General features: G+C 39.0%; 1 protein-coding gene across 8 annotated transcripts in view; it reads right to left on the bottom strand.

Moving 5' to 3' along the window:
- The window catches only part of LOC122567626, a 585,073-nt gene that overhangs the window by 217,849 nt on the left and 341,515 nt on the right, over window positions 1–25,709 (bottom strand). For all 8 annotated transcript variants that reach the window (XM_043726374.1, XM_043726375.1, XM_043726373.1 and 5 more), the window contains one exon: window positions 332–469. In XM_043726374.1, the coding sequence (XP_043582309.1) occupies window positions 332–469 (138 nt within the window). The remainder of the gene's footprint in view (window positions 1–331; window positions 470–25,709) is intronic.

Raw genomic sequence — 25,709 nt, forward strand, 5'->3', positions numbered from 1 at the left:
CTAAAATGTTATATTTAATATATAATGACTTTCAAATGTAATATATAGAAAATACCCTGCGCTGAAATATTTGTATCACAATACAAGTGGATAAAACGAATGAAAAAGGCTGCAGAAATTTTATTTACTAATTTGTAATTTTATGTAGTGAAAGAATTTTTTATGAATTTGTATACTTTAAGAGCCTCCCAATATCATTTCAACTTTATTATCATCATAAAAGGAAAGATTTAAGAGACGCGTTTTCGCTTATAACGCGGAGCTCAAGTAGAACAAGCACGGTAGTGGTCAGACAGCGCGCAATAAAAGTAGAATTGGAAACAATACTCACCCGTATCGTTGTCTCCTGGAACACCAAGACTATCACTATTGTCATTGATGAAGGCCTCCGCCGTCGACGTGAAGGTCTGAGGTGATAGCGTGAGGTCCGGCCCGCTCTCACTATCGAACAATTCTAAATTCCCGTTGCCTGAAACAGAACATGTATCATACATTTTCTGGCCGTCAATATTCAATTGAATAATACATTTAATAAATTAAAACGAAGTTTAGAAAATACGCGACTAACACAACAATAAATTTTGCTAGATAATTTCGTTGTATGTTAATCAGTTTCAGTTATCAGGTATTACATTAAAAATAATTATCTGTTTCATAATTTATTATTTACGTTTATGTATTTACATCCTCCTGCTGGTTTATAAAATTATGTAACATATATTAGCTGTTACGAATGTGTTAATTGCATTTCCATTACTTTGCAATTATTTATCATTGTCGATTTTGGAGTTCATAAATTTATCACAAGAAGAAAACTATCATCGATTCGATTATTTAAAATATTTTTCTCAACGTTCATCTCGCCACATTTTCTTATAAGAAGAATTTTATTATTCTGTAAACGTTTCCATATATATCTTTTAGCAAAAGTAATTTCTTGTATACGTTGCTTCTTACGAAAACAATGATGAACAAAGAGAATCGCATGATGATACTAAATTTAGCAGAAATATCAAGAATAGAAGAATTCTTCGGACGAATGCTACGGGACGAAGTTAATGAATCGAAGCGAAAAATTAGTAGAAACGTCTGCACGTGGGCGAGATGATTCTCTTGATTTCTGTGAACACGCTCGGCCCCATTCTCGTTTTTATGACCACGCAACACGCAGAAACAGAATCTCGTTCGTTGTTGATTCTATTCGATGCCAGGTTGCTTGACCTCAAAGTTGGCGAATAGCGTCGACAGATGAACAAAATTCTTCGCGTGTTACGAAGGGCACAACTCAAACATAATTGGCTACGTTTGTTACGATATGATCCGTTGTCATGTTTCTCCATAGGGAAATTAATTGTTTGATCGACATAAAAACTGTTTAATTTCTCCATAGAAAATAGTTCTAAGCTACGATATGTAAATTATTTTCCCACTAATGGGAATAACTATGTAATTTAGATTCAAAGAAATCCGATTTGCAATGAATGATTTCCTCTATACAAGTTCAATAGTTTCATGAATTCTTCGGTAGTTTTTTTATCGTCAAGAATCGATTGATTAATCTTTATAATAGAAAAAGATTAATCCAAAAGATTAAGCAGAAATTTTCTAAAACTTAGAGGAATTTCTTAGAAGAAACTTAGAAGAAATTTTAAGCATCCCCCACGTACATTTTCATCGAGGTTTCGCGTGTTTAATAAATAACAGAACATTGTTTTAAGAACAATCGATCGAACTTGGCAAACTAAAAATAAAAGCTAGCAAAACTGAAAACAAAAGAAAAATATACGTAATATGGTTCAACGAGCTGATTGAAGTTCTCGGGTATGAGACGAGTGTCGCTTTCGCATATTCCTCGGCGCACTGACAACAACGCTGAAGCACTCTTACGAGAACTAGCAGCCAGTCGAGGATCTCTCGAGACCTTAGGTGGCCTTCGCGATCCGAGGACAACTGCTGCCAAGTGGTAGCAAACTTTGACTGTGGATTTTAGGTTACGAAGCTCGTCGCGCTAAGCGACCTAAACTCCGTCTTCTTGCTTGTCAGACCCTCGTTACGATCGTCTCGGTTCACTCGATTATACCGCGTCGTCAACTGGATCTCGTCAACCATAGTCGTGTTCAGGAATCGCGAGATGCACCCGTGTTTTCGTTACAGTTTAACCAGAAGAATTATGAGACAATGGTTGCTATCGATGATTAACAGGTTGTAAATTCGTTTGACGATTCAGTGGCTATATTACAAGATACGAGTTTCTCAGAAACCAAACTGATCCATTCAACTTATTGCCAATTAATTAAATTCCATTGCGCAGTATAGGATCAACGTTCAATTCGCTCCAAGTAACAAGACCAGGTCCTTCGTAAACAATAACTAAAATTCGACATCAGAGATGCGAATGTATATGAATCATTAATTAAAGCAACTAAATTAATCAGAAATACAATTCATGTAAAAATTCTGATTTACATCGTAATAATCCAAAATCATTAAAACAAACAATGTAAAAAAAGGGAAATTTTAATACGAACAGTCGCAATGGTGGCAATATCTGGAATAATTCAACACAAAAAATATACGATATTCAGCCATTGTCACTGACACAATTATACGTTTGACGTAGGGGTACACACAAAGCATTACATGCCATATTCGTCCGCTTCGACATCGGCCGTGTACACGATTCGCGTCGTAGACGAGCGTTCGCGTTAATTCAAAGCGACGGTATGCATCTCGCGGCGGATTAACATATTCCAGATTATCCGTCCGCGTTTGCGTTAATGCTTCCGCCGTTGGGTTAGTTAAATATGTAAATATAAGCGGACCAGCCATGCTGGACGTTATCCGCGCTTACGAGAGATCGATGAATCACACGCGAACACACAGGACGCGACACAAAACGTTTGCATATAGCAAGAGATGCGCACGCGAAACGGGGTTGAACGGCAGGGTTGAATAAAATTCTGAAAGAAACGAGAGCAGAGTTTCGACGTTGGAATAAATCATTGGAAACACGTGATATTTTGTATACCACTGCAACTCATTCTTAATTTATGATATAAATAATACGTTTAAATAGTTTATGTCAGCTTTCATGATGATACTTTATGTCTAATTTTTTATAGTAAATACAAAAATAGAAGTATTCTCTGAAAAAGTGGTGGAGATTTAAATAATGAAGTAAACTATGATTACTTTCATTGCTATTCACGAGTTTTTCTAAAGTTTCATGATTTTTCAAATGATAAAAACTACCATATTTAATTTTCCTCTAAACTTTTTTAAATAATAATGTTCTTCTAGTATATTGCCCGTTACTTTGGCTATCTCTCTAACAACAACCAATAAAATACGTAACCTAAAATGCAATATATACATCGACGGATACGTTGAATCTCCATCGTAAAGACTGAAACGTTTCTCTTACTATTTCATGCACACAGTCCTCCAATTATTCACAGTACTCTGCTAAAAGGAACCTTCAGAAACCTAAAGAAACACCGTAGGTACGAGAAACGAACGCCTCTAACTCAATTACCAAACCTAGCCTAGAATGTCGTGAATATATCATCAGTGTCATCGCGATTCGCGCAAAGGCACGAAAACGAACCGAGAAGGACACAAATAGGAGATCCAAACGAAACAAGAATACCACATACGCTGCGTGATCAGGAACAGTCCGACGATCGTAATTCCAAGAAACAAAAAGAGGAACGAACAGTGGCGATCCGGAATTAAAGTTCCGCCGCGAAGTTATTAACGAACGCGACCGTTTTACGTTCGCGTGGCTTGTTCAGCAATGCTTAGAGCAGGGAAAAACGAAAGCGCGAGGGTGTTCGAAGACAAGGGGTTGATCATCGTCGCCCGGAAGTAGCGAGGGAGGAGGAGAAACGAAGGAGGGAGCGACGCTGGAAGGAAGCGGCCGCGCAACCGAGTTTATTCAACGCGCCAACGAAGCCCAGATATTAATTTTCTCGATGTATATGGATGAGTTCCGACTGGGCCACGGTGCACAACCCGACGAGAGAGAAAGAGAGGGTGGAAGCAGCCGCGGTAGCCACGATGATGATGATGCTCTTGCTGGTTGCTGGAGGTGGACCTACGTCCGACGAAGGTACATAGATGTAGCGCCAGGAAGCGGTCGTACAGAATGGTGAGGGGCGGTTAAATTGCTATCGATCCCTCAAGCTTCGCAAATATCGTTTACCTTACCCTTGCAACCCTTCTAAAATCCCATCTACGCTCTGCCGACGCTCACCATTCGAGCGCCATCCTTCGCTACGAACACGATTTCGTTTCACGTATCGTTCCCCGTGCTGCTTCGGTTTTTATGGAAGGTTAATGTCGCGGAGAATTCAAGCTACTTCGGATGGGTTTTTGACGAGCTCTTCGCGTGCTTTGTCTTTAAAATTGGAGTGGATATTTCTGTCTTACACCGATAAGGAGTAGTTTGCTAGTGGATGAGGTTGAAATCTGCTGATATTTCTGTTTATGAAGATGGTTAGATAAATAGGATTTCGAAAGGCCGGAGCAAACTTAGAAGTTATTGTCTAGGTATTTTATTCTGACTCTTAGTGATGGTTCAGAGGTCTCAGTGAATATGTTGAAAATAAAACTAAATCTGGAAGCGTCAGTTGATACTGGCAATTGTTAGGAGATATAAGAAAAAGAGGGATAAAGAATGGGGAAATATTCCTATAGATTATATCCTAACACGCTGCAAGAAAAGCTTGCAATTATTTATACAAAGAATATTGACTACTAAAGGCTGGAAACTTAAGACGATCCGAAATACAGGAACTAAAATACGGAATCATTCAAATTCTTCATTATACACGCACGTACATCACATTCTTCGACCTTTAAAGTGAAATATATTAAACAATGCGATCTTTATATGCAGTCAAATGGAACTCTCGCAACATCACTGAACAAAATTGAACGTCCATGCGCTTCAATGAGAGTAGATCGACCACTCGACCACTGACCCAGCAATCATTATTTTCGAGCGAGACAGGATGACGTCGAAAATTTCGAACGGTGAACAAACAAAAATTTTAATCAAATTGAAATTAATGACGGTAAACGTGTTCGAACTGTTATGGGTCCAAAAACATTTTTAAACCATGCTCTCTCTCTCTCTCTCTCTCTCTCTTTCTCTCTCCGAAACACCTATGTACGTAGGATCGATCGATTCCAATATTCCAGCATCGCAAATTTTGTTTACCTTTCGGCAGCTGCGCTGTCAGGATTCTATCCTGTCAGATATGTGTTATCAGTTGAATAGAGGTTCGAAACTCTATGTGCTGACAATTACGATCGGCGATATCCCCGTTTGATTTTTTTTTCAATTTTTTTCTTCTTCCGCCCCTTTTTTTGCAATTCAGTTCGACAGTGTAAACCATTTTCAATTTCCTCGCGTGCGTTAAATTTATCTTCAACCCGCGGTACAGCGAGGTTGCACTAACAGTCAATTGTAACTCTGTTAATATTGACGATCGTCCTGTCACGAAGAATTATGGAATGCTTTATCTGACGGTGCACGCAATTCGAGTCGGTGGCTAATTCTTCTTGGTATCTGGTCGTTCGTCATTACTTTCCTCCGCCATTGTGAGGGCCCAGTGATTTACGAGCGATCGATACCTTTGAAATTTCTTGATTATTGTCAAGTTTGACAAGAATGTATATCTATCGAGAGATAATATGGTAATATTTAAAATTGACCAAAAAATTGTAGGAGTACCGCTTTCCGCCAACTTGCAATTTTATGTATTCGATATCTGCCTATGTGACTCTTTAAAATCTGAAATCAATTCTTAAAATTAATATTCCTCAACTATAGAAACAATATTGGAAATTTTACAAACGGCTGGTCACCGGAACTCGTTTCAAGATCGATACTATTATTAAATGCTTAAAACAGATACAGCCGAGTCGAATAAGGTCCAGTTGGATGGAACCTGAAACTCTGCCCTTTCGTCTATGAAGTTGCGAAAATAAAAACTGGTGCGTATATAAAACTAACAAAATATGCGAGCGAGAGTACACAATTTACATAGGGGTTTTGTTTGGCCGTTAGGCGGAATCGAACGGTTTCCTCTCTGTAAAAGATATTCAGAATCACGCAGCCGCGGTCGACTCGGGATTTTATGAAAAATATCGCGTTTCACCGCTCGATGAACGGAGCTTCCGGCGGTTCTCGCGATGCACGCCGACCGTAAATGAATTCGTTCGCCAAACAGTAAAGATGAAACTTCCCGTACGAGATTTCAAGTATATTAAATAAAAATCACGTATAGGATAAACATCGTCGAATTATTTTTGGACGTATTAGCTGACGAAAATCATTCTGCATGTTGATAAACCGTCATTAACAAAGAGCTAATACTGTAATACGGATTCTTATTTGATTGATGTTGTTAACGAATTTCAATCAAATAAAACGATACATATAAATATATATTTTTTAATAAATCACGAGAAATATAACATTGAGACTATGATATAAAGAATCACTGCTGCTTCATGATACATTATTCTATATATTGCGCGATAAACAATTTTTCTCTAGCTAGTTTCGAACTTTCTGTAGAATATTCTCTATACACGGTATATATGAATCATTCTCTCTACAAGACGAATGCAAACACTTAACCATAGTTTCCCCCAATCCCTGACCGCCCTGACTCTACAAAACCCCCTTCTCAGTAAACAATAAAAAAGAGGCGAAAGAAAATACCCAAGCATATTCCAGACCAAAGCCATTTTCATCTGCCTGGTTCACAACCCTCGAGGGCAATGAAAACAAGCCGCACTGCCGGAACAACGGTCTTCGGCCAAAGGTCGGTTTCTTTAAGCCGAAGATATGCAAATTGCATTAAGTGTCCGCCTAACGTGTACAGTGTATCACGGCCGCTCGGCCGGTATTACGAAACTTAAGCCGTAGCGCACAAGTGTCGCGAGCTGCGGGTGCCGTCCTCCCTTTGTGCAGACTAAGCCCGAGCTATTATCTCTCTGCTAGCAGCGAGAAACTTGAACCGGAGCTACTCGTCGGGCCCCGCGCCATCTTCCCACGTCCTTGCGTATTCCTTCCAAGGATTCCTTCTCACTTTCTCCCTCCTCTGTTTCGTTGATGATCCTTCCAGGGTCGAGCCTTTGTCGACGGACGTTTCCACGCGAAATATTTCTCGGCCAGCTTGCTACGGATAATTAAACGACTTAGACGAGGCGAGGGGACCAAGACGATGGACGGGCTTGATGAACTGAGACACCAGAGTTTGGCGCGCATTGGCGGATGCTGACTTGGGCAAATTGTTCGGTCCATGGGATGGAAAGCGGTTTAGGGTGACTTTTGGGGGTGAGGAAGACTTTATGGGGTGCGCTCTCCAGTATTTGCGTTTACATCGTATATGAAGTTTGGTTTCGTAAGGAGGGAGGCGGGAAAAATGTTCTCGAAGAGGAAAACGAAGCGAATTGTTTGTTCATTGTTTGACAATACGACGGATAGACTGCGGCGGAACTGCACGTTCTTCCCATTCGAGTTATATACTTCATGACAGTCGAAGTTTCGACAATTTTCTAGATTATTCATAACGTACAAAGACATCTGTGAGGTGCACGTCAACGTCCCATAACGCTTCGACAAATTGCTACTTGCTAGAGAATTCTTTAAAGCTTCGAGGTTTGTCCTGTTTCTGAGCGTTAAGCGGTGTGGATGATATTAATTATACGTTTTCTTTCATAGTGTATTTTTAACTTTCTTCTTATTACGAAGAGAACTGTCCGAGATGAATAAGGAAATTACACCACGAAGACATATATATACACACATTGTGAGGCTATCATTCGGGTCTGACAAGTGATCGAATGGTGGCACCCAGCCGGTGTCGACATTAGTTACTGGGTCGATCCCAGCGTGCACAAAGACGGCCTAATCGGCGCAGATGAGACGGGCAGGGGTAATCACGCTCACGGCCCAATAATCATACCATTATAATTAATGTGCCGCAATTAAGGCGGTAATATAGGACAACCGACAATCGAGCCGTGATTGTCGATTAAACGTTTTCACAGTGCGAGGCGACGCGTTTATCGGCGCGATGCGCGACCCTCGTTTCGCGAGCAACCCTGCTCGTTACACGACATGCCTTGCTGGAAAATGCGATATTTTGGTCCCTGCTTTCTATGGTCGCATTAGGATAATGGAAGGTTTTAAGTGTGGTTTAAACGGAGATTCGAGTAACGTTTCATTTTCGGGCCTGACATGGCAGAATCTTATTTCATTAGTCAGTACATGTAGGAGAACATAACTGAGTTGAGAACTGTAACTTTCGTATAAATGATCTTTCGTTGTTATTAATATTACGATATATAGAAAACGAATGTGACAGGAATATTTTGTTTAATGGAAGATAACTTGGACAATTTTTTTTTGATATTGTACGTAACGAGAAAATAAAATACAGAAATTATAGAAGGAGATGTTTCGTTGAAAAAAATGTATACTTCATATTCATTAGCAATATGACAAATGAAATATATGTATGTTAGGTAATTTCACATGTATATTAATTTCATATGTACGAAAATGTGATAAGTTCTAAATTTTGTATTTTTCAATTCAATTAGTTCCATCGTTCATCATATAAGGAGATTTTTAGCAAGTTATAAAATGATGTAACTGTAAACAGCTTTAATTATAATGACACTATTTATTAAAATTTTAATAATTTGATAAATTAAATTTACAAGTTACGTAAGATAAATTTTTCCGTGGGCAGAAGAAATTCTTGGTTAAAATTAACCTGACGTATACGAAGATAGAAGGGAGAAGTTTATTTATCGTGGAAGGCGAATTCGTTCCCTCTGTTCGTTGAAGAAAATAAAAGGTCCTAGTTGGAGGACCGCGTTGCAAAAATCACAGGGTCTATTTTCGAAACCGACCGACCATGAAACGCATTCAAATTACGCGCGCAGTGAAATCGCGCAAGAATGCACAGCGTCGGAGAATTTTCCCAGCGTGAAGTTTTGCGAAATTCCTGTTTGGACGTTGTCGGTTGGTCTCGGAAAACAAAGGCAGCTCGTGCATAGTTCCTGGCGTTGCCCATTTCAGAATCTCTGTTCTCAATTTCTTTTTTCTAACTGTAGACGAAATGGAGAATTTTTTCCAAACTGTATGAGCGCAATAGAAAGAATAATTTTTCTCTTAATTAAACGAAAACTCAGTAATTGATAATTTGTAGCTTTTTTCAGAAAGAAACAAAATCTTGTATGTCTAATTCACTTATCAAAGTGTTAACATTATCCTTTGACATCATACTATTTTATAAGACACACACGATATAGGAAAATATTGGACTGTTCATTGCAACGAGGAGAAAAAGTAGATAATTACAAAATTATTGAGCTATTAGGGGAAAGAGTTCGACTATTAAATATTATAAGCTTTGACGTTCGAATAATTTTTTCACCTTTTTAATTGTAATAGATAAGTAAAAAATTAATAGATAATAAATAAAGCTTTCTTCGTTCACGTAGATAAAATTTCATCTTAGACTTAACGTTGTATTTCGAACAAAATTTCTCCAAAACCTGTCAATTGCCAGTACCGTCGACAAACTCTATCAAACATCGTTGTACGAGTCAAATCGTCTGAAACGGTAAAATCTTTGGAACGTTGATAAGTAGCGAACGAACGAAACGAAACAACGGAATCAAAATGAAGGAAGGAAAAGGAGAGGAGAAAGGGTAAAGACGAAGAACGGGCGAATAAATTGGATTACAACATTCTCGACAAACGGTCCGCTACAAAGAAACGTAGAAAGGAGACTGAAGGTAAATAATGGAGTTGAGAAAAGGACGGAAAGGCAAAAGGGAGGAAAGGGTGGAAAATAAAGGGAAAAAAAGAGAGTAAGCGAAACGCGGGAGGAAGAGCGGGCTAGGGGGCGGCGTACACGTACGTTTAAACAGGGGAAACGAAATGTGCGCGTAGTGGGAACGAAACAGCGAGCGGACAGAGAAAAAGAATAACCGTAACGAACTTGGTGCAATAAGAATCGCAAGGTAACGGGCTCGCCGGTATTATTTCGGTAGCGAAGTCAATTTGCAATCAGCGGTGCAGCCGTTCTCCCCTCGTTTCCGCCGGAACGAGTATAGTCCGTATTTACTATAATGCGATAAGAGGCGAGCGGTATCGTACATTTAAATGAGACCGGCCCGCGTACTGTGTTTCCTTTCTTTATTTCCATCGTCCCGGGCTTCGCCGCCGTTCTTTCTTAATCCGACGCGAGTATCTGCTTCGTTGACTGCTACAATAAAAATGACGACGACAGCTTGCTAGATTACCAATCCCGTGGAAGTATACTAGAAACGTTCACAGACTCAATGGATTCGTTATTTTGCTTCGATTTAATGCTTTATGGTTTTGTTGGTACATTGTACATTTGGTTATTCAGAAAATTCACAGTGAAAGTTAAAAAACATATAAAGAAACTGTGTGTGCTTCCATAAAATTGGTACTCCATCGAATAATACACGCGTCGTTTCTTTACGTGAATTTTTCGAAGAACTACTTACTTTTGTTGTTGGTAATGAATTCCTTCCGATAGCTTTCACAGATTTCTAGACTATTGAATTTTTTGCTTACGTCTTTCCACCTTTTATCCTCTTATTTACACATGCCGCGAGATCGTGACTAACACAAAGAAGGAGGCGCAAAATATCTTTCGAGTCGAGGGATGCTTAAATAAAAAAAGATGGAATCGTAAGGGGAGGAGGTAAATTGAAAGAGCCAGCGAAAATAGATCGACAATGCAGAATGCTTAGAAATGGCCGCATGCATGCCAAATATAACGTGTCCGTAAGTGTATTCGTTTAACAAGGGCAAAGGTACGAGCGTTGAATATAGAGGAAGCTATAAAGTTGCAAGAGCTGGGGAAAAAAGTCGACCATCCACCATCTCGAATATTTAAATTCATAAATGCGGGTCCGTTCTTCGATCCGAGCTGTCCCTTTCCCTCCGCAAAAAAAAAAAAGAAAAAATTGACCTCGATTTGCTATGAATTATCGCCAGTAACACGATCGTTTAAAAACATAAATATGCGCGGTTTCGGTAACAAAAGTGTTTTACTTTTCGACAATTTAATTGCTTGTGACAATATATAGAATTCTGCATCGTGTTTTTGATAAATAGAACTAACCACGAGTGTACTATATCAACTGTACAGGCAGTTATTAATTATGAAATTAAACATTAATCGAGCCATATCAAAGATAATTTATTTAACGAACATGACCAATCGTTTGTGAAATTGAAAAATAATTTAAAAGAGAAACAGAGACATTTCTAAAGTTTTCTGAGAATGGAACTGTTCAATTCACATTTTGTTTCCTATAGAATTAATTTAAGAACATTGATCAGGTATTTCGACACTAATACCAAGAAATGTTCAGAAAATGAGATTCAATTTGTCTTCTGAATAATTCAATTGTCGAATGAGATTTAAGATCTTATCATTTTAGATGTTTTAAATACTTTACAATCCTCTCTCTCGTAATTCCACCTAATTCTAGAATCCAGCTAGACCTTAATGCTAATAATCCTATCATAATATTTACCACACCCCTCCCAACCGCAATAATCCTACGGTAACAGTTATCAACTCTCTTTCTCTCTCTCTCTAATTCTAACAATCCTAATACGACTTTTACCAATTACCTAAACCTTATTAACTGCCTTATCTATTAATAGACAAATATCAGTTCATTTCATTCACCAGAAATTAGAAAAGAAACAGAGATAAAAAATTACGTATCGATATATCCAATGGTCAAAGGTCAACAAAGCTAAAGCCTAGCCTAATTATGAATTAACAAATATCATTCTATTCCAAAATAAAATCATAATTTTCGTTATGATTTATTCATCAAAAATATGAGACAACAGAAACAGAATTTTCATATTAAAGTATTTGACGCCCGAGCACTCGTATCGTTTAACAAAGCGTCGTCCACTTTAATTGCATTCACGCTCCTTTCGTTCCCACTGACAACAGCCTCCGAAACAATTACCCAGCAAAGTATACAGAAGCTAATTAGAGTTTGAGACACGTGTACGACGTAGAAGCCTCAGAGTCACGGATCAAGTCTTTGCCTTCGTAACGAGAATAGCAAAGGGAGAACACGGTAAAGGATGCGTTCTCTTGCGGAGCTTGAGTGGTCAATTTATCTGAGGTCACTTACCCGTTTTCCCCAAATAACAACGCCGCCGGAATATCATCCCTGTGTTCAACGAATCGGACAACAGTAACGAGACACTTCAACAGGATCTCTGACAGATACTACGAAAGTGTGATGCCGGTTGGAGAATTTCCTTCAAAGAAAAAGATCGATGATTTTCTTTTTTTTTTTTAACTAATGGATTTCTCTCGTCGATAAAAGAATTAATAGATATCACTGTATAATATTACTGTTGTGCGATGTAACATGTAAAATCCACATACCAATTTTTAATGAATTTATTCATGATAAAGTTTTTCTGAAATTCTGTATAAAATGAACTGAAAAATTGTGCTATATAGTCGAAATACCGTTTCGCCAGAAAAGAAAAATTAGAATGTTAAATAATTTGAATTGGAATAGGTTCAAAAATTTATGCCCAATTCATTATTTTACTTGGAAACCGGATAATCTTTTTATCTTTGTCCTTTTTTGAAACGGATCTTATGTAAAAATTGATACATTATATTGTGAAACAGAATTTGGAAAATGTAGTTGAAGGTACAAATAGCGGATAATTAACAAATGGATTAATCTCTATTGCGATGGATCTACGTAACTGATTCATTTACAATACAGAGTTCTGTTTCTAAGGAAATTTTTATTTGATCTCGTCAAACGTTCTTCTTTAGGCGTCTTAAAACTTTGCTTTTACTGCTTGTTAGCCGTCCTTGAGAGGTTTTGACCTCGATCCCATATAAGCACCATCTCGATCACCATTAGCCTCCGTAATTTATGTATCCTTTTTCTATGCCTTCTTATTAAAAGAACAACCGTTCGAGATGCACAAAAACCTCACTAGATTATTCCTAATAATTTTTAAAAGGTTGCTTTTCTACCGATCGTTCGATATGAAAGAACTAGCAGAATTAAATAATAATTGTCCTAAATTCGAAATACTTTAAAAATTTCTTAAAAAATAATCACGTTGAGTAAAAAGAAGCTGGTCCTGCTACAATAACGTTTCTCAATCGCACTACCACCTTCGACAAACGACCGCAATCTATAACCACTACTAAACCACCAACGAATAGCATAAAAAAATCCAATCGTATCTATCGCCGTCACAGATTCCAAACAAATAATTATTTCAAATTTAAATGGTCGCTTAAAAAACAATTACATTAATCACAAAAATACCCTTTCTTTTAAAAGAACCTTTTTTAATCACATTACTAACAAAACAGTGCAGTCTACCATCAGGTCCAATAATTGCCAGCAGAGAACATTGCTAAAAGTTCACCTCACCGAACATCCCGAATAAACACTAACTCATTTCTCTCATTCCCTAAAAAACCTCATCGAATATGAAAATTACAACAAGCCAGGCGCTTTTTCCGCCGCTTTTCGGAACGTATTCGCTCGGGCATCCGCGTCGGGAAAAACCATCGAGCCACCGATATCTCGCGCATGGACATCTCATTATGGCATCGTAAAAACGCAATTTCCGGGTGAACGCAATTTCGTTCGTTCGTTCGTTCGTTCGGGACTTTCTCTCTGGACCAACAGCTGGGAGGGCCGAACGATGTTTCACGACGAGGGTCCCGCCATATCTACGCGGGGAACATTAATTAAATCGGCTGGCTGACTGGCTGGAGCTGGCGGCCAAGCAAAGGGGTGGAGAACACGCTGTGCTGGAGGGGGTTGGAAGCGCGCGGCATCCCTTTGACAGCGCAGTCAGCTTCTATCGCAAATTAAAGTCCCGGCTCACACTGGCCGGCACGAAAATAATTTCGCGCGCATAAGTTTCGCATCCCGCGCCCCCCGGCCACGATTTTCATGTTAATCCGTTCGCGGCCGGTGCTCGCATACACTGTGGCGAATTATCATTCTTTGACAGACGGATTCGAATTGCGAATCGTCAAGGGACGCCCTTTTGAAGCTCGCCTACATCCACCGAGGGGATGAAACGCGCGAACCTTCGTTTGTTTTCCGCTATGATTAGGCGATTTTGCTTCTGCTGGTAGTGGTTCTTTGGTCGTTTCGAATCGCTTTTTTTACGCTACGGAATTAAGGGCATGGTAATCTGATAATGAGTTATACATTTTTGGAATTAGGGGCGGATTATAGGAGGGAGGTTATTTGAAATTTCTCCTGTTTAGAATGTTTAGAATGAGCGGTTTGATTTCAGTTTCTCAAGTATGGAGATTTACACATATCCATTATCGTTTACAAATTATTATTTTTTAATAACGATAACAATGTCATAGACGTAGAATTTAAATTCGGATCTTATCACAGTTTAGCTAAAATATTTTATCCCGGATAAGCCTTGTGAAAAGAGTGCACATCGTGGAGTATACGCACTATGTCAAACATACGATATAGCAAATACACATCAATCTAAATATTCTACGTCGATCTAACTATTGCTACAAATTAATCAAATCAAAGGAACTTTCAACTTTTGAACACCGAAAAAAATCATTCTAATCTGTCCGACGACAGTCACGAAAGCTTCTCAGGAATCTGAAATAAATCTTGGGGAAAAAATCGAGCGAATGGTATTACCGCGAGATATAGGCATCAATCTAAAAACTAGACGCATCGGAGGACGTAGAAGCGAAATCGATTACAGAGAAAGAAATGCCGGTGACATCGTCGGTTTTATCGCAGACCCGATTAATACCAAGCGCGTGCTTCTACATTCCATGGAAAAAACAGCCTCGTACCCGAAGCCGGCTCAATTTTTTCCCTCGATTCGCATTCCCGTTGCGTCCTGCACGCCCACGCAGTTTCTACTTTTTGCGTGTCGTAGCTTCCGCTCTGTCCCGCACACTTAATCAACTCTCGTTACGGTCTAATGGCTTAATACCGTGGCTAGCTTTGTCCAGAGGCTAGCAGAATCTCTCGCCTGTAGGCTAATTCGAATTTAAACCCTGCCACTTGCTTCGCCCGGCCGCCGCCACTCTTCCCAGAGAGTTACGCGCTGCGCTGTAGTTTTCGTAAACGTTCCCGACGCTGCCAACCACTCTACTACTTCTCTCTTTCTCTCTTTCTCTTATGCTTTCCTGTAACTCTTGTTACCGTGCCTTCAATTACGGTCTATAACTTTCCGTTGACCGGTGAAATCACGCTTTTAGCTGAATGCGTCCATTACGTCGTAACGCTGAACGAGTTTAGCCGCGGTACCGGCTGAAATATTTCAGTGCTCCAGAACCGGGGCCAGATGATCCCGACCGAATCTCCGTTTCCAAGCGCTGCTTAGGTATCAGACGGTATCTGTGCTTTCGATACTGTGCATCGTGGATTTTCGTGGAGTTGCGTCAGAGGATTATGGGTAAATGATTACGGTGTTTGAAAAGCCGGAGGGAAAATTGTGAAGATTTTTGTTGTACGAATTATGTACTAGATACGAGGATTCGTCTAATAAATGTATAGAAGTGAAATGTAAATTTAAGGCTTCCTTACTCAAACGAATCCTTTCATTTATTTCGATATGTATCGAAAATGTTTCGAGGATACGTAATTTTCATTGAATGGAAATTATTCTATTTGAATTGATTCGTTATAGAAAGTTTATTAGCGATTTACAAGTTTCTTCAACGAATAAGACAACGTATGGTGTACGGACGAGATGTGACTATTTGCCAACCTCGTGGCGTGGAACAGTCACGCTGTCAGAGCTCGTAACGTACTCTATTGGATGCAGTAACTAATAGCTGTTCCCGTAGATTAAACCATTGCTACTCTAGTTAATGGTTGCTATGTTAATGGTTACCATGAGTATAGTAGAAATATCAAACACAACCGCTACGATTAACGCATCGATTCGTAGAAGTATTACAAATATCTTTTACGCTTTTATTTCACAATAAAATAGGATTTCAACAAAATAAGTAGTATGGCAATTGAAAATGTGGCTTAATAATAAAAGTTACACGAATATTTTATATTCTCTAAACGAAATGATTTGTTTAGATTTTATATGATGTGTTTGTTTCGTTCAATGTGATTGATTTACAAAATTACGCGTTAAATATTAATTGCAAGATTTAGAATATTTCTGAAACTTGTATGTAAGCTAGGGAAGCTCTGATTAGATGATTAATCTAATTCACGCGTTTAATCGATACATGGTACCTATCTTATACAGAAGCGCACTCCTCACGGCTGATGTTTGGAATCATCAGCTTAAGCAGATCAAGGATCACATGTAATTAACGTCCGATTAATACGATGATCTGCGCTCCGTTTCACGTCTATGAGACCGAGCAACAGGATAGCAAGGTTCGAAGCGAAAGCCTTTCATACCGTAAATGGATCCAATAATCGCAAGATTGCTATCATCTCCGGTGCCACGAACCTAAAAATCACCTTTAATGTCCTCCTTCTGGCTCTGCCAGCCTCCTCATACTTTCTAGCCTTTGATTTGCTAATTTCAAAGATTCTTCAGCACTTTATCAACCATCAAAGGCTATAATAAGAGATTTCAATTGAAGATGTCGCTTGATAATATGGTTGAAAAGTTAGCGGATATTTTATATTCATTAAGCAAAATGGCGAAGAAAATTGTTTTACAACAGGAAAATTTTTCTTCTTATAGAAAATCTAGAAGATACATTATAACAGTTAAATAAATTATTATCACTGAGGTAAAGAGAGAGAGAGAGAGAGAGATAAAAGAATCATATAAGATATCTCCTCAGAAGCAAAGAATAGGAAAATTAATTTATTATTCTATAGTTTTATGGTACATAATTTTACAATTTCGAAACACCGTATACACTATCTCAAAAGTCACATTTTCAATATTTACTGCCACAAAAGTTGCACCATAATATGGACCGCAATTAAAAATACACCGCGATGAAGCACACAAAAACCCTAACACTAAAGTACACGACAAACTTTCATCAACGCCGATTCTCCTTCTCAAACACAAGGAAAACGATAGTTCGATTATTTTTCTACAATTCTACATCACATAATTCTATCTGTCCAGCGCGATATTCACGAAAATTCCAGCGCATCACCGTCGCAATAAGACACAGTTCTATTACACAGAGACACGCACAACGCGTTAACCGACGTTATAAGCAGCACGAAACGCAACCTCGTAACCGATCCCGCTTCGAGATCGATCGAGGGCAATTCCCCATTATCCCCAGTATCGCGTCGATCCTGCGATCGCGGCTGTATGGACAGGTACAGGCGTCCCAAAGGTGAACGAAGGTATCCTCCGTGGCGCGGCAATATCGCGGTAAACCCGGTGAAAATATGTATCGCGCGCGGCTCATCTGTTTTAGCCGGTAGGCATGCGGCCGGCATGTGCGGCCGCGGTCGACTCACGCCTACGCCGCTCGCTGCCGATTACACCAGCACGCCCCGGGTTATAACCGGTCTGGAAACCGGTCCCGAGGGATACAACCGTGCACGGTAAATACGGAACGTTGGAATGGCGTTGCATCCCTTTCCTATCTTCAATCGTTCGCGCGTCTTTGCCCTATGTGCGTAGCCTGTTGTTCGAAGTTGTTTGTAATAGTTTGAGAGTGGGTAGCGAGTGGTTTTTCGAAAGTGTGTGGTGGAAGACGTTTCTTTATGTGTCCAACGTTTTACATCTGCAACGTGATTGGGAGAAATGGTTTTTCGAATGGGGATGATTCGTTTGCGAGAGGCTTGTAGTTTGTAGCATGAATATTTAGGATGACAAGATTTGAGTGAGACTTGACGATGAAACAGCTTATTTTCTCGTCAGGTGGCTAGTAGGTTATAGAAGTTTAACATATTTTTGCGTGTGTTTGCGTGGGAAATACAGCAACGATGTAGTTGCTAGTGTCGAAATTGTGAACGAGATAGGCTGGAGAGTTGTAGCGATGTCGTAATGATTTGGATACTATTGTGCGCCAGTGTGTTGACATTTTGTGACATATGGAAATCAGTATCGGAAGCCTAGTGGAAACTATGTAGTTACACTATAACGTAGTATATGACAGAAATGACGTATGAAGTCCGAGGGCGAGTTTCGTGGTAATTTCGATGTTTGTATATGTTAATTTACCATAATTTAGATATGGACCAATTTGTAATATTGCGAAAACTTTCTAACATATAGAACGAGTAATGTAATGGAAATTTTATGCCCAGTCTTGAAAAATTATCTTGTAACATTGTAAGAAATGCAAGTTCTATTTAAAAATAGTTTATTTTATATTAGATAAGAAATAATTCATTTCGTTCTAGAATACAACAGTATGCGAATATTAGAAGTAATTGTGGGAGAAATTTGATGTTATTGCACTCTACGTGTAAAATCAATTTAACCCCGCAGGCTATCAGGGTAATTTTAAATGACGTCACATGTGACCCCTTATTTTACAATCTCAACACACACGCTGACCTCGTATATTTCCGACAGAGAGAAAGAGAGAGCGCTTACACGTTGTGTACTCACAGACTTACGTTCTCTGCGTTTTAAACCAGCTAGACTGGGCGAGGCAAACAGAAAAAGGAGACAAACGAGCAAAGGTACGGTCACTCTGTGACTACCAATCGCTACAAACTACCACTACTTTATACCGATTCAACCCACTCGAACCCATTCAAAGCTTCCACTCTAAAAATCTGTTCCCAACTCTTTCACGTACAAACGCTTGCATCGTAAAACATTTCAAGCAAACAACTATCCAAAGGAAACACGAACAAACAACTCAAATCTATAAACCACGAATAGGTTTATACGTGAATAGAATTTTGAAAAATGTAGAATAAATGGAACGCAAGGTGTCATATGTTCTTTACACATTACACGTAGAAATCTAGCGTTGTGTGGTTAGTAGATTAAAGATGTATAGGAATTTATTTAAAGAAATAGAATATAAGATGGAAAATGTAGAATATCGAAAGTATAATATTTATTAGAACATCTAATAGCTGGAATAAACGTTTCCGTTCGTTCTATTTTCTTAGTTACGTTCATGAAAAATGAACTTCGCACAAACATTCGCGACCTAGCGATATAATATTTGCTTTACAGATGTTTAAGTCTGGTTATCGAAATTTCTAACCAATGAGGTAACGCCGATGTTATAACAACTGACCAAGTTGCTCCATGGAACAATGAAAAAATCAATGATTCACGAACCCGCGCACATTTACTTTCAGGCGTTTACATTCACCTAACTCTAACTTGCTCCGCGACTCTGTTTTGATTGTTTCGATCGAGTGACGGACACACGGCATGACACGCGGTCTGTACTGCGCATAGATTGAAGAAAACAGAGCAAACTTCGTGGCTAAAGAAACACTTTTCGCGCAGCTCAATATTTTTGGATTAATCTGCCGACTGACCGATGGAATTCGCCGAGACAAAAAGAGAAAAAATTCACCTGGGCGCGACATGAAACAGTTCGAAATAGGCGCTTAACAGGATGGCGGAGAAGACGAGAAGAAAAACACGAGTCAGTCGTGCGTATAAACTTTAATTTATGGCGTAACGCCTGGAGAAAGGTTTCGAGCTAATTTCGCGTCAGCTTCTATGCGGTGGTCTGTTCTTTACAGGTTCAATCTACTTTGTGCAGGTTATACGCGTTTCTAGCTTTATGGTGCTTTTCTCTGATATGGCGGCTTGAATTGGTTGGTTAAATGAAAGGATTAATACTTTTGTAGTATCGTGCAAGTTGTTTGGAAAAGGAAGATCTAAATATTGCTATTAAATATTCGTTGTTGTTTGTTAAGTGAAGAGAGCTTAGAAGTTAATAAGTAAGAACGGCGTAAGGGAGCTTGAACATTTTAAGTAAAATCGTTTTATCATCTCGTGATTAACTCGCTATTATAACACTTTGACGGCGTGTTCTTAATTAATGACATATTATAATAAGGTCCCATATTTCAGAAATAAACAGTTTCGAAACGATAATACAGACTTTTAATGAATATTACAAGCATGATAATTAAATTTAAAGCGGAGTACTTAATCGAGTCAATATCAGGACAGAATCATATTTCATTGAAATCAGGCCAGTGGGACATGAAAATCACGTTTTATCGTTTAAAAGCTATTAATTCATTCGCAAATGACGATTTCCTATCCTTGTTCCATAGCCTGTTTATTCTCAATCGCGTCTAAATGCTTACACACGTATGAAAACTCGCGAGTGAAACAAACCATTTCTTTTTCGTACATTCAACAATAACTCTTGGAGATTATCGATCCTTGTCGTGTCAATTTCATCGAGAACATTAAAATTAAGATTTTCCCGTTCATCGCGAGTAAATTCGAGAGATAAACAATCCGCACGCTCGTTAACAGTTTATTGAATATATCGACTTCTATCGGATTCACAAGTGACTCACGCGAGGGCTCGCGTTCAAGTGGTTATTTTTTCGCGCGATTTTACAGACTGAGATCGTGTGAAGAAATGCGTCGAGACGACGCATTTAAATCGAGTCAGTGGGCGTACCTTTACGTCAACTAACTGAAGAATGCTGTTACTTCTAACATCGGATTGACGTCATTGGAATAGGCACAGGCTTATCGTCCAGTTGACATATCTATTTGTTTAAGACTTAAAAACTGACAGTGTATAATTCTTCTTGGGTAAAATTGATCGGTTCAACGAGGATACAAGTGAGAGATTTTTCTGCTCTCGGCGATTTATACGTATTTATGAGGTGATAAATAGAAAAAAATAATATTCTAGTTAGTTTCGAGAAATGACGACGAGTCGATAGTATGTACGTATTTTTGAAATAAGTATCGTTTAAAATACATATTATGTGCATTTTGTGCAATTTTCTTTCTATCTTTACACTTTCAAATTTCTCATAAATCGCATAAAAATCCACAGTTTAATAACACACGATGATTCAGAAATGTTTATCTGAATTTAATTTGTCATAAAAAGAAGTAGCTTTCTAAACGCAAACTTGCGACGACCACGCGCCAGCTGTTCGCGACTGTTCACGCATTACAACAATAGCTGGACAATAGGCATTCTATGGAACTGTAATATCATGCAAAATCATTAGCGGCGTGGTGCGATTTATCGTGCGATAAATCTTGAACGAGCACGACAAAACGCGGTGTCTTTTCGAGCCGCGTGGAATTAGAAACAGAAGTGCGGCGCATTGTTTGCCAGTAAACGTTTATAGTCGACAGATTTCGTAATTTGTCGTATAAACAGATATTCGAGATAAAGAGTGGCTGCTGGAGTCCTTTTACTATTGTAAAGATATAAATGTGCGTGTTTGTGATCGTGTTGACGTGTATGGAAGGTTGCTAAAATAATCATATTCCTTTTAAGAAATGTTTATATAATCAAAGATTTATGTCAGAGAAAAAGCTAACAATCAATTAATTACATATTTTTAACGGATGGGCGATGACAAAGTTAAACTTTATTTTTAGAGAGAAATATCAAATGTTCTTTTTCGTTGCTTACCGATTTCGTTGTTTTGTCATTCTTCGCGTTTTGGCATCGATTCTGGCAAATTTTCAACAACCCACGACACGGTTCGATGATTTAATTACAACTCTATTTTATAGCACGCCTAAGCGCCCTAATAGAATTACTCGCAATGAATGCTAAAATGTACAGTTGAATGGCAGAATCAGGAAATCGGTGGTATTAAACAAGCTCAAGCTTTCATCGCTCCATTACACAGATTATAAACTTCCGAACTACCAAATATCGAGAGCACCGGCCAACAGTTACGAACAATTATAACATTTGTTATTACAATCCGTGTAATTATTTGAATAAAATTCTTATTTGTCTGTCTATTCTTTCGTACGGAAATACTTTTATTTATAGAAACTACATTTTTCGCGCTTACTTTCCTTAAAACGATATACGATCAGCTAAACTTCAAACAGTTAGAGTAAAGAAAAATTCAAATTGAAAATTAGAATATAGGCCTTCTATTTAATGATCGTAATGAGATCCAAGAAACAAGGAATCTTCAAATTATTGCAATTGGTCTATCCGTTGAATTACTCTTCTACGGTATCAAAAACAGTACATCCAAGCCTCCATTCAAGAAACAAAGAAGCATCAATTCCTTACAATCAAGCTCTACATTCAACCATAATTTTACAATATCAAAATTCTTCGTCCGGCTCAAAGAAACCGAACTCAAGCTCCATCGAACAAACATCTACTCCGACAGCAACAGAAAATGTAACGCCCAGGACGAACGTGATCCAGGATAAACGTGAAAGAAAGCAGAAAGCCCTGTCCAAGTCATACACAACACGTTACAAAAACATGTAACGAAAGGTTCGGGGCGACGCTTTCGAGAATTTATTTGGAATCAATGGCGACAAGATCAGGCGACAGCTGAATGAATAGCTTTAACGAGGCGAAGGGCGTGTTTTCTCGCGCGGGTTCACAGTTAAATCTTCTCCGGACTCGTTCGTTGGTTTGCTACCCTCGATAACCAAGGAACACGTGCGATCTACACGAACACAGGTCATGAAATTTCGTTTCGTGCGCGAAGCTGTGTATCCCTCGGCTCCCTCTTAAATACGTGATGCCGGGATAACGGAACCTGTCCTCCCAAAGCGTCTCTAGAAACAGTGCTGGGATTCATACAAACTCACACACACACATAGACACACACAGCACACGCGTACACCAACCGTATACGGGATTAAGATTCGATCGGTGATTGCAGTTCGAAGAAAAAGCGCGCGGTTCCCAGCGGCCGACCTATTAATGACCGGAGATAAGGGAGAACGAGAGATACGATAGCGGGACCGGGTTCGAAATTTCAGATAAGCCGGCTGGGAATAACGACGATCGAGTTCTAGGTCTTTTAATACCGTCTCTATAGCCGCTGCGTTCTATGTATTCGGTTGTTTTATCAACCACGCGGTTTCTTTGCGAGGGAGTGTATCGATTTAGAAACTTTATCCAGTTCTTTTTTTTTTCCTTGTAGAAAGACAGAAATCTTTTAAAAGTTTTATTGGGGGTGTGGTTTGGCGGAGGAAAAGCAGAGTGGGAAGATCTTCTTCTTACAATGATAGGAAATAGAGAATGAACGGGTGACGTAGGTTAGAAGGATCTTTTGTATTTGTGTGTGATCTTTCTTATAGAGTATAAGTGTTTTTAATTAGTTTCAGGAAAAGCGTGTAGTTTCTTGCATTTAAAGAAATTATTACAAATTGTAATAAAGCATCTGCCATCAGTGGATCTTAAATTACAAGGTTATACGCACAGATGTTTAAAAATAATCAGATTAATATTATATTAGGTTTGGATAAGCTTACGTTTTATCGTTGCGAAGTGAAAATGATACGTGATAATCGCAAGTACATATAAATTTCTCATAATTTTAAATACGAAACGTTCACGATTGAAAATCAACAGAATAATTCACAAGCTCGTACTACGTCTTTCCTTGTACCTCTCTAAAGCAGAGTTCCGCGACAACGTATGGAAAGACCAGTTCGAGCCGTACGAAGGGAAAACGAGAAAACGGGAAGGAAGCCAAGAGAAAAAGACGAGCGTAGAGGGATCGTTCTCTCGCCTGCGTGCTATCCAACCGAAAGGACAAGCAGCAGAAGCGGGACGATTGTCCCGAGCAGGAAAACGGCGGAAAGTTCCGCGTGTTCGGCCGGCAGCAGTTTAAGTTTCCGCAGAGCCGAAGTTATAACGAGAATTGCTCTGCCCGCAAACTTTTCCGGCCGAGTCTCGCATGTACACAACCCCCTACCTACCATTTTTCTCCACCGACACGGTGTTCCTTCGCATACGTGCATGCAACCCATCCCCGTCGCGTCTCGCTACCCTCTTGCACAGTCTCACGCTCGTATTTACGCGGCGCATGCTCCACGGGAATTGTTTGCGTCCACGTTCCCTCCCTGCCCACATCTCGTGTTCGCCATGTAAACCGCGCGTACCGCAGACATTTTTTCCTCGACGCGAAATCCACGCCCGCACCCCCGTCCACCCTACAGTTTCACAGGTCGCGGCGCACCGATCTTTTTCTCGGCCGCGACCCGCTCTTTGTCGTAGGTATTCGCGCGGCGAGAATAAAACGCTGGCATATTTCAGACTTATTGCCACGCGCGACGAGTATTCCACCAAGAGTATTCCTTTATTTCGCCTGTTTCCATTCCTACGCGGTTTATGGCCGCGCAGAAACGTTACACGAGCTTCGAAGCTCTACTCGTAAGATTCGTAGATTTTTGCGTTTGCTGGTTGTTGGAGATGATCGTTGGGAGCATGGTATGTTTATTTCGAGAATTTGTAGAATGGTTTTTTTTTAGAGGAGTTTAATTTTGGGTTCGAGAGAGATGGATTAGTTGGCGAGAATAAAATTCTTCAAGATCATGGTTTCATCCACTTTCATACAAATGCATCGTGGTACGATCGTAATCAAGAAGATTGTAAGAAAGTTGGACGTTTGAAAATGATAGGAATATCGAGAATAATAAAATTTCATTGGAGGTTTCATTTTCGAGGAAGAACGCAGCTATAGAAACTGTGGAAACTCGTAAAAAGAAATACCAAGATTAGAAAACATTTTTGCTTGGAAAAATATCTCTTCACCAACGTGGATGTATCAGGAAATTATTACAGATTGATAATCATGAAATCATGATCGCACACCGAATAACACCGTTCGATCAAACTGATGTATAATAATCGTTACAGAATATCCATCAATTATTTTCCAGTTTGTTATAAATGTTTAAAATAATACACGACCAATGAATTCAGGTAATTACAGCCTGTAGGGGCTTGATTGTAATATATTTGAGCATTTACCTTGTTGTCCCACCGTAATGAAATTAATTTTGGGAAATGTAATCGACGCAACCGCAACACATTCGTATATATAGCTACGTTTTCGTTCTCCTTCCGATAGATTTATAGAAACGTACGATTATTCTTGTTGGTAATCGAACGATTATTGATTTCTAGACACGCGTCGAAAATTTGATTGAGATTTTTCTCGTAAACCTACACCACAACGTATGGTTTGCAGGTGTCACTTTTTCCAAGCTAATGTCCATAAAATTGCTTGTCTTGTTTCGAATTTCCAGTTTAGAGGAGGAAACGCGCGGCAATGTTGATTTTAGCAAAACGGTAGTTTTCTTACTGCAACTTTGTTTCTGGTTCTTCTTTTACGTCGTGTTGGCTGGCCATAAACAAGCATCGTTTACCGTCGCCTGGCGTCTGTCTAAGTCTGGTTAATACCACTGCGCTGTTGCTTTTATCGGAGAAGGTTGACTTTTGCAAATTGAAACTTGACAAAAACCAAACATTTCACATGTTTTATTAATAAAAAAATGCTGTTCGACGAAATTTTTAATTCAATTTAAAATATTACAATGCGATTAATTATATATTTGTTAAAAAAGTACAAATTTGTTTGATCCTTATTAACATTTCTTTATAAGGTTTCGAATTTTAGTTCCTTAGGTAATTTTATTAAATTTATATTACAGCCGTGCATAAAGTTTCAATTTCTAAAAGGCACCTAAT

This window comes from Bombus pyrosoma, linkage group LG5 (genome assembly GCF_014825855.1).
Source record: "Bombus pyrosoma isolate SC7728 linkage group LG5, ASM1482585v1, whole genome shotgun sequence".
NCBI lineage: Eukaryota > Metazoa > Arthropoda > Insecta > Hymenoptera > Apidae > Bombus > Bombus pyrosoma.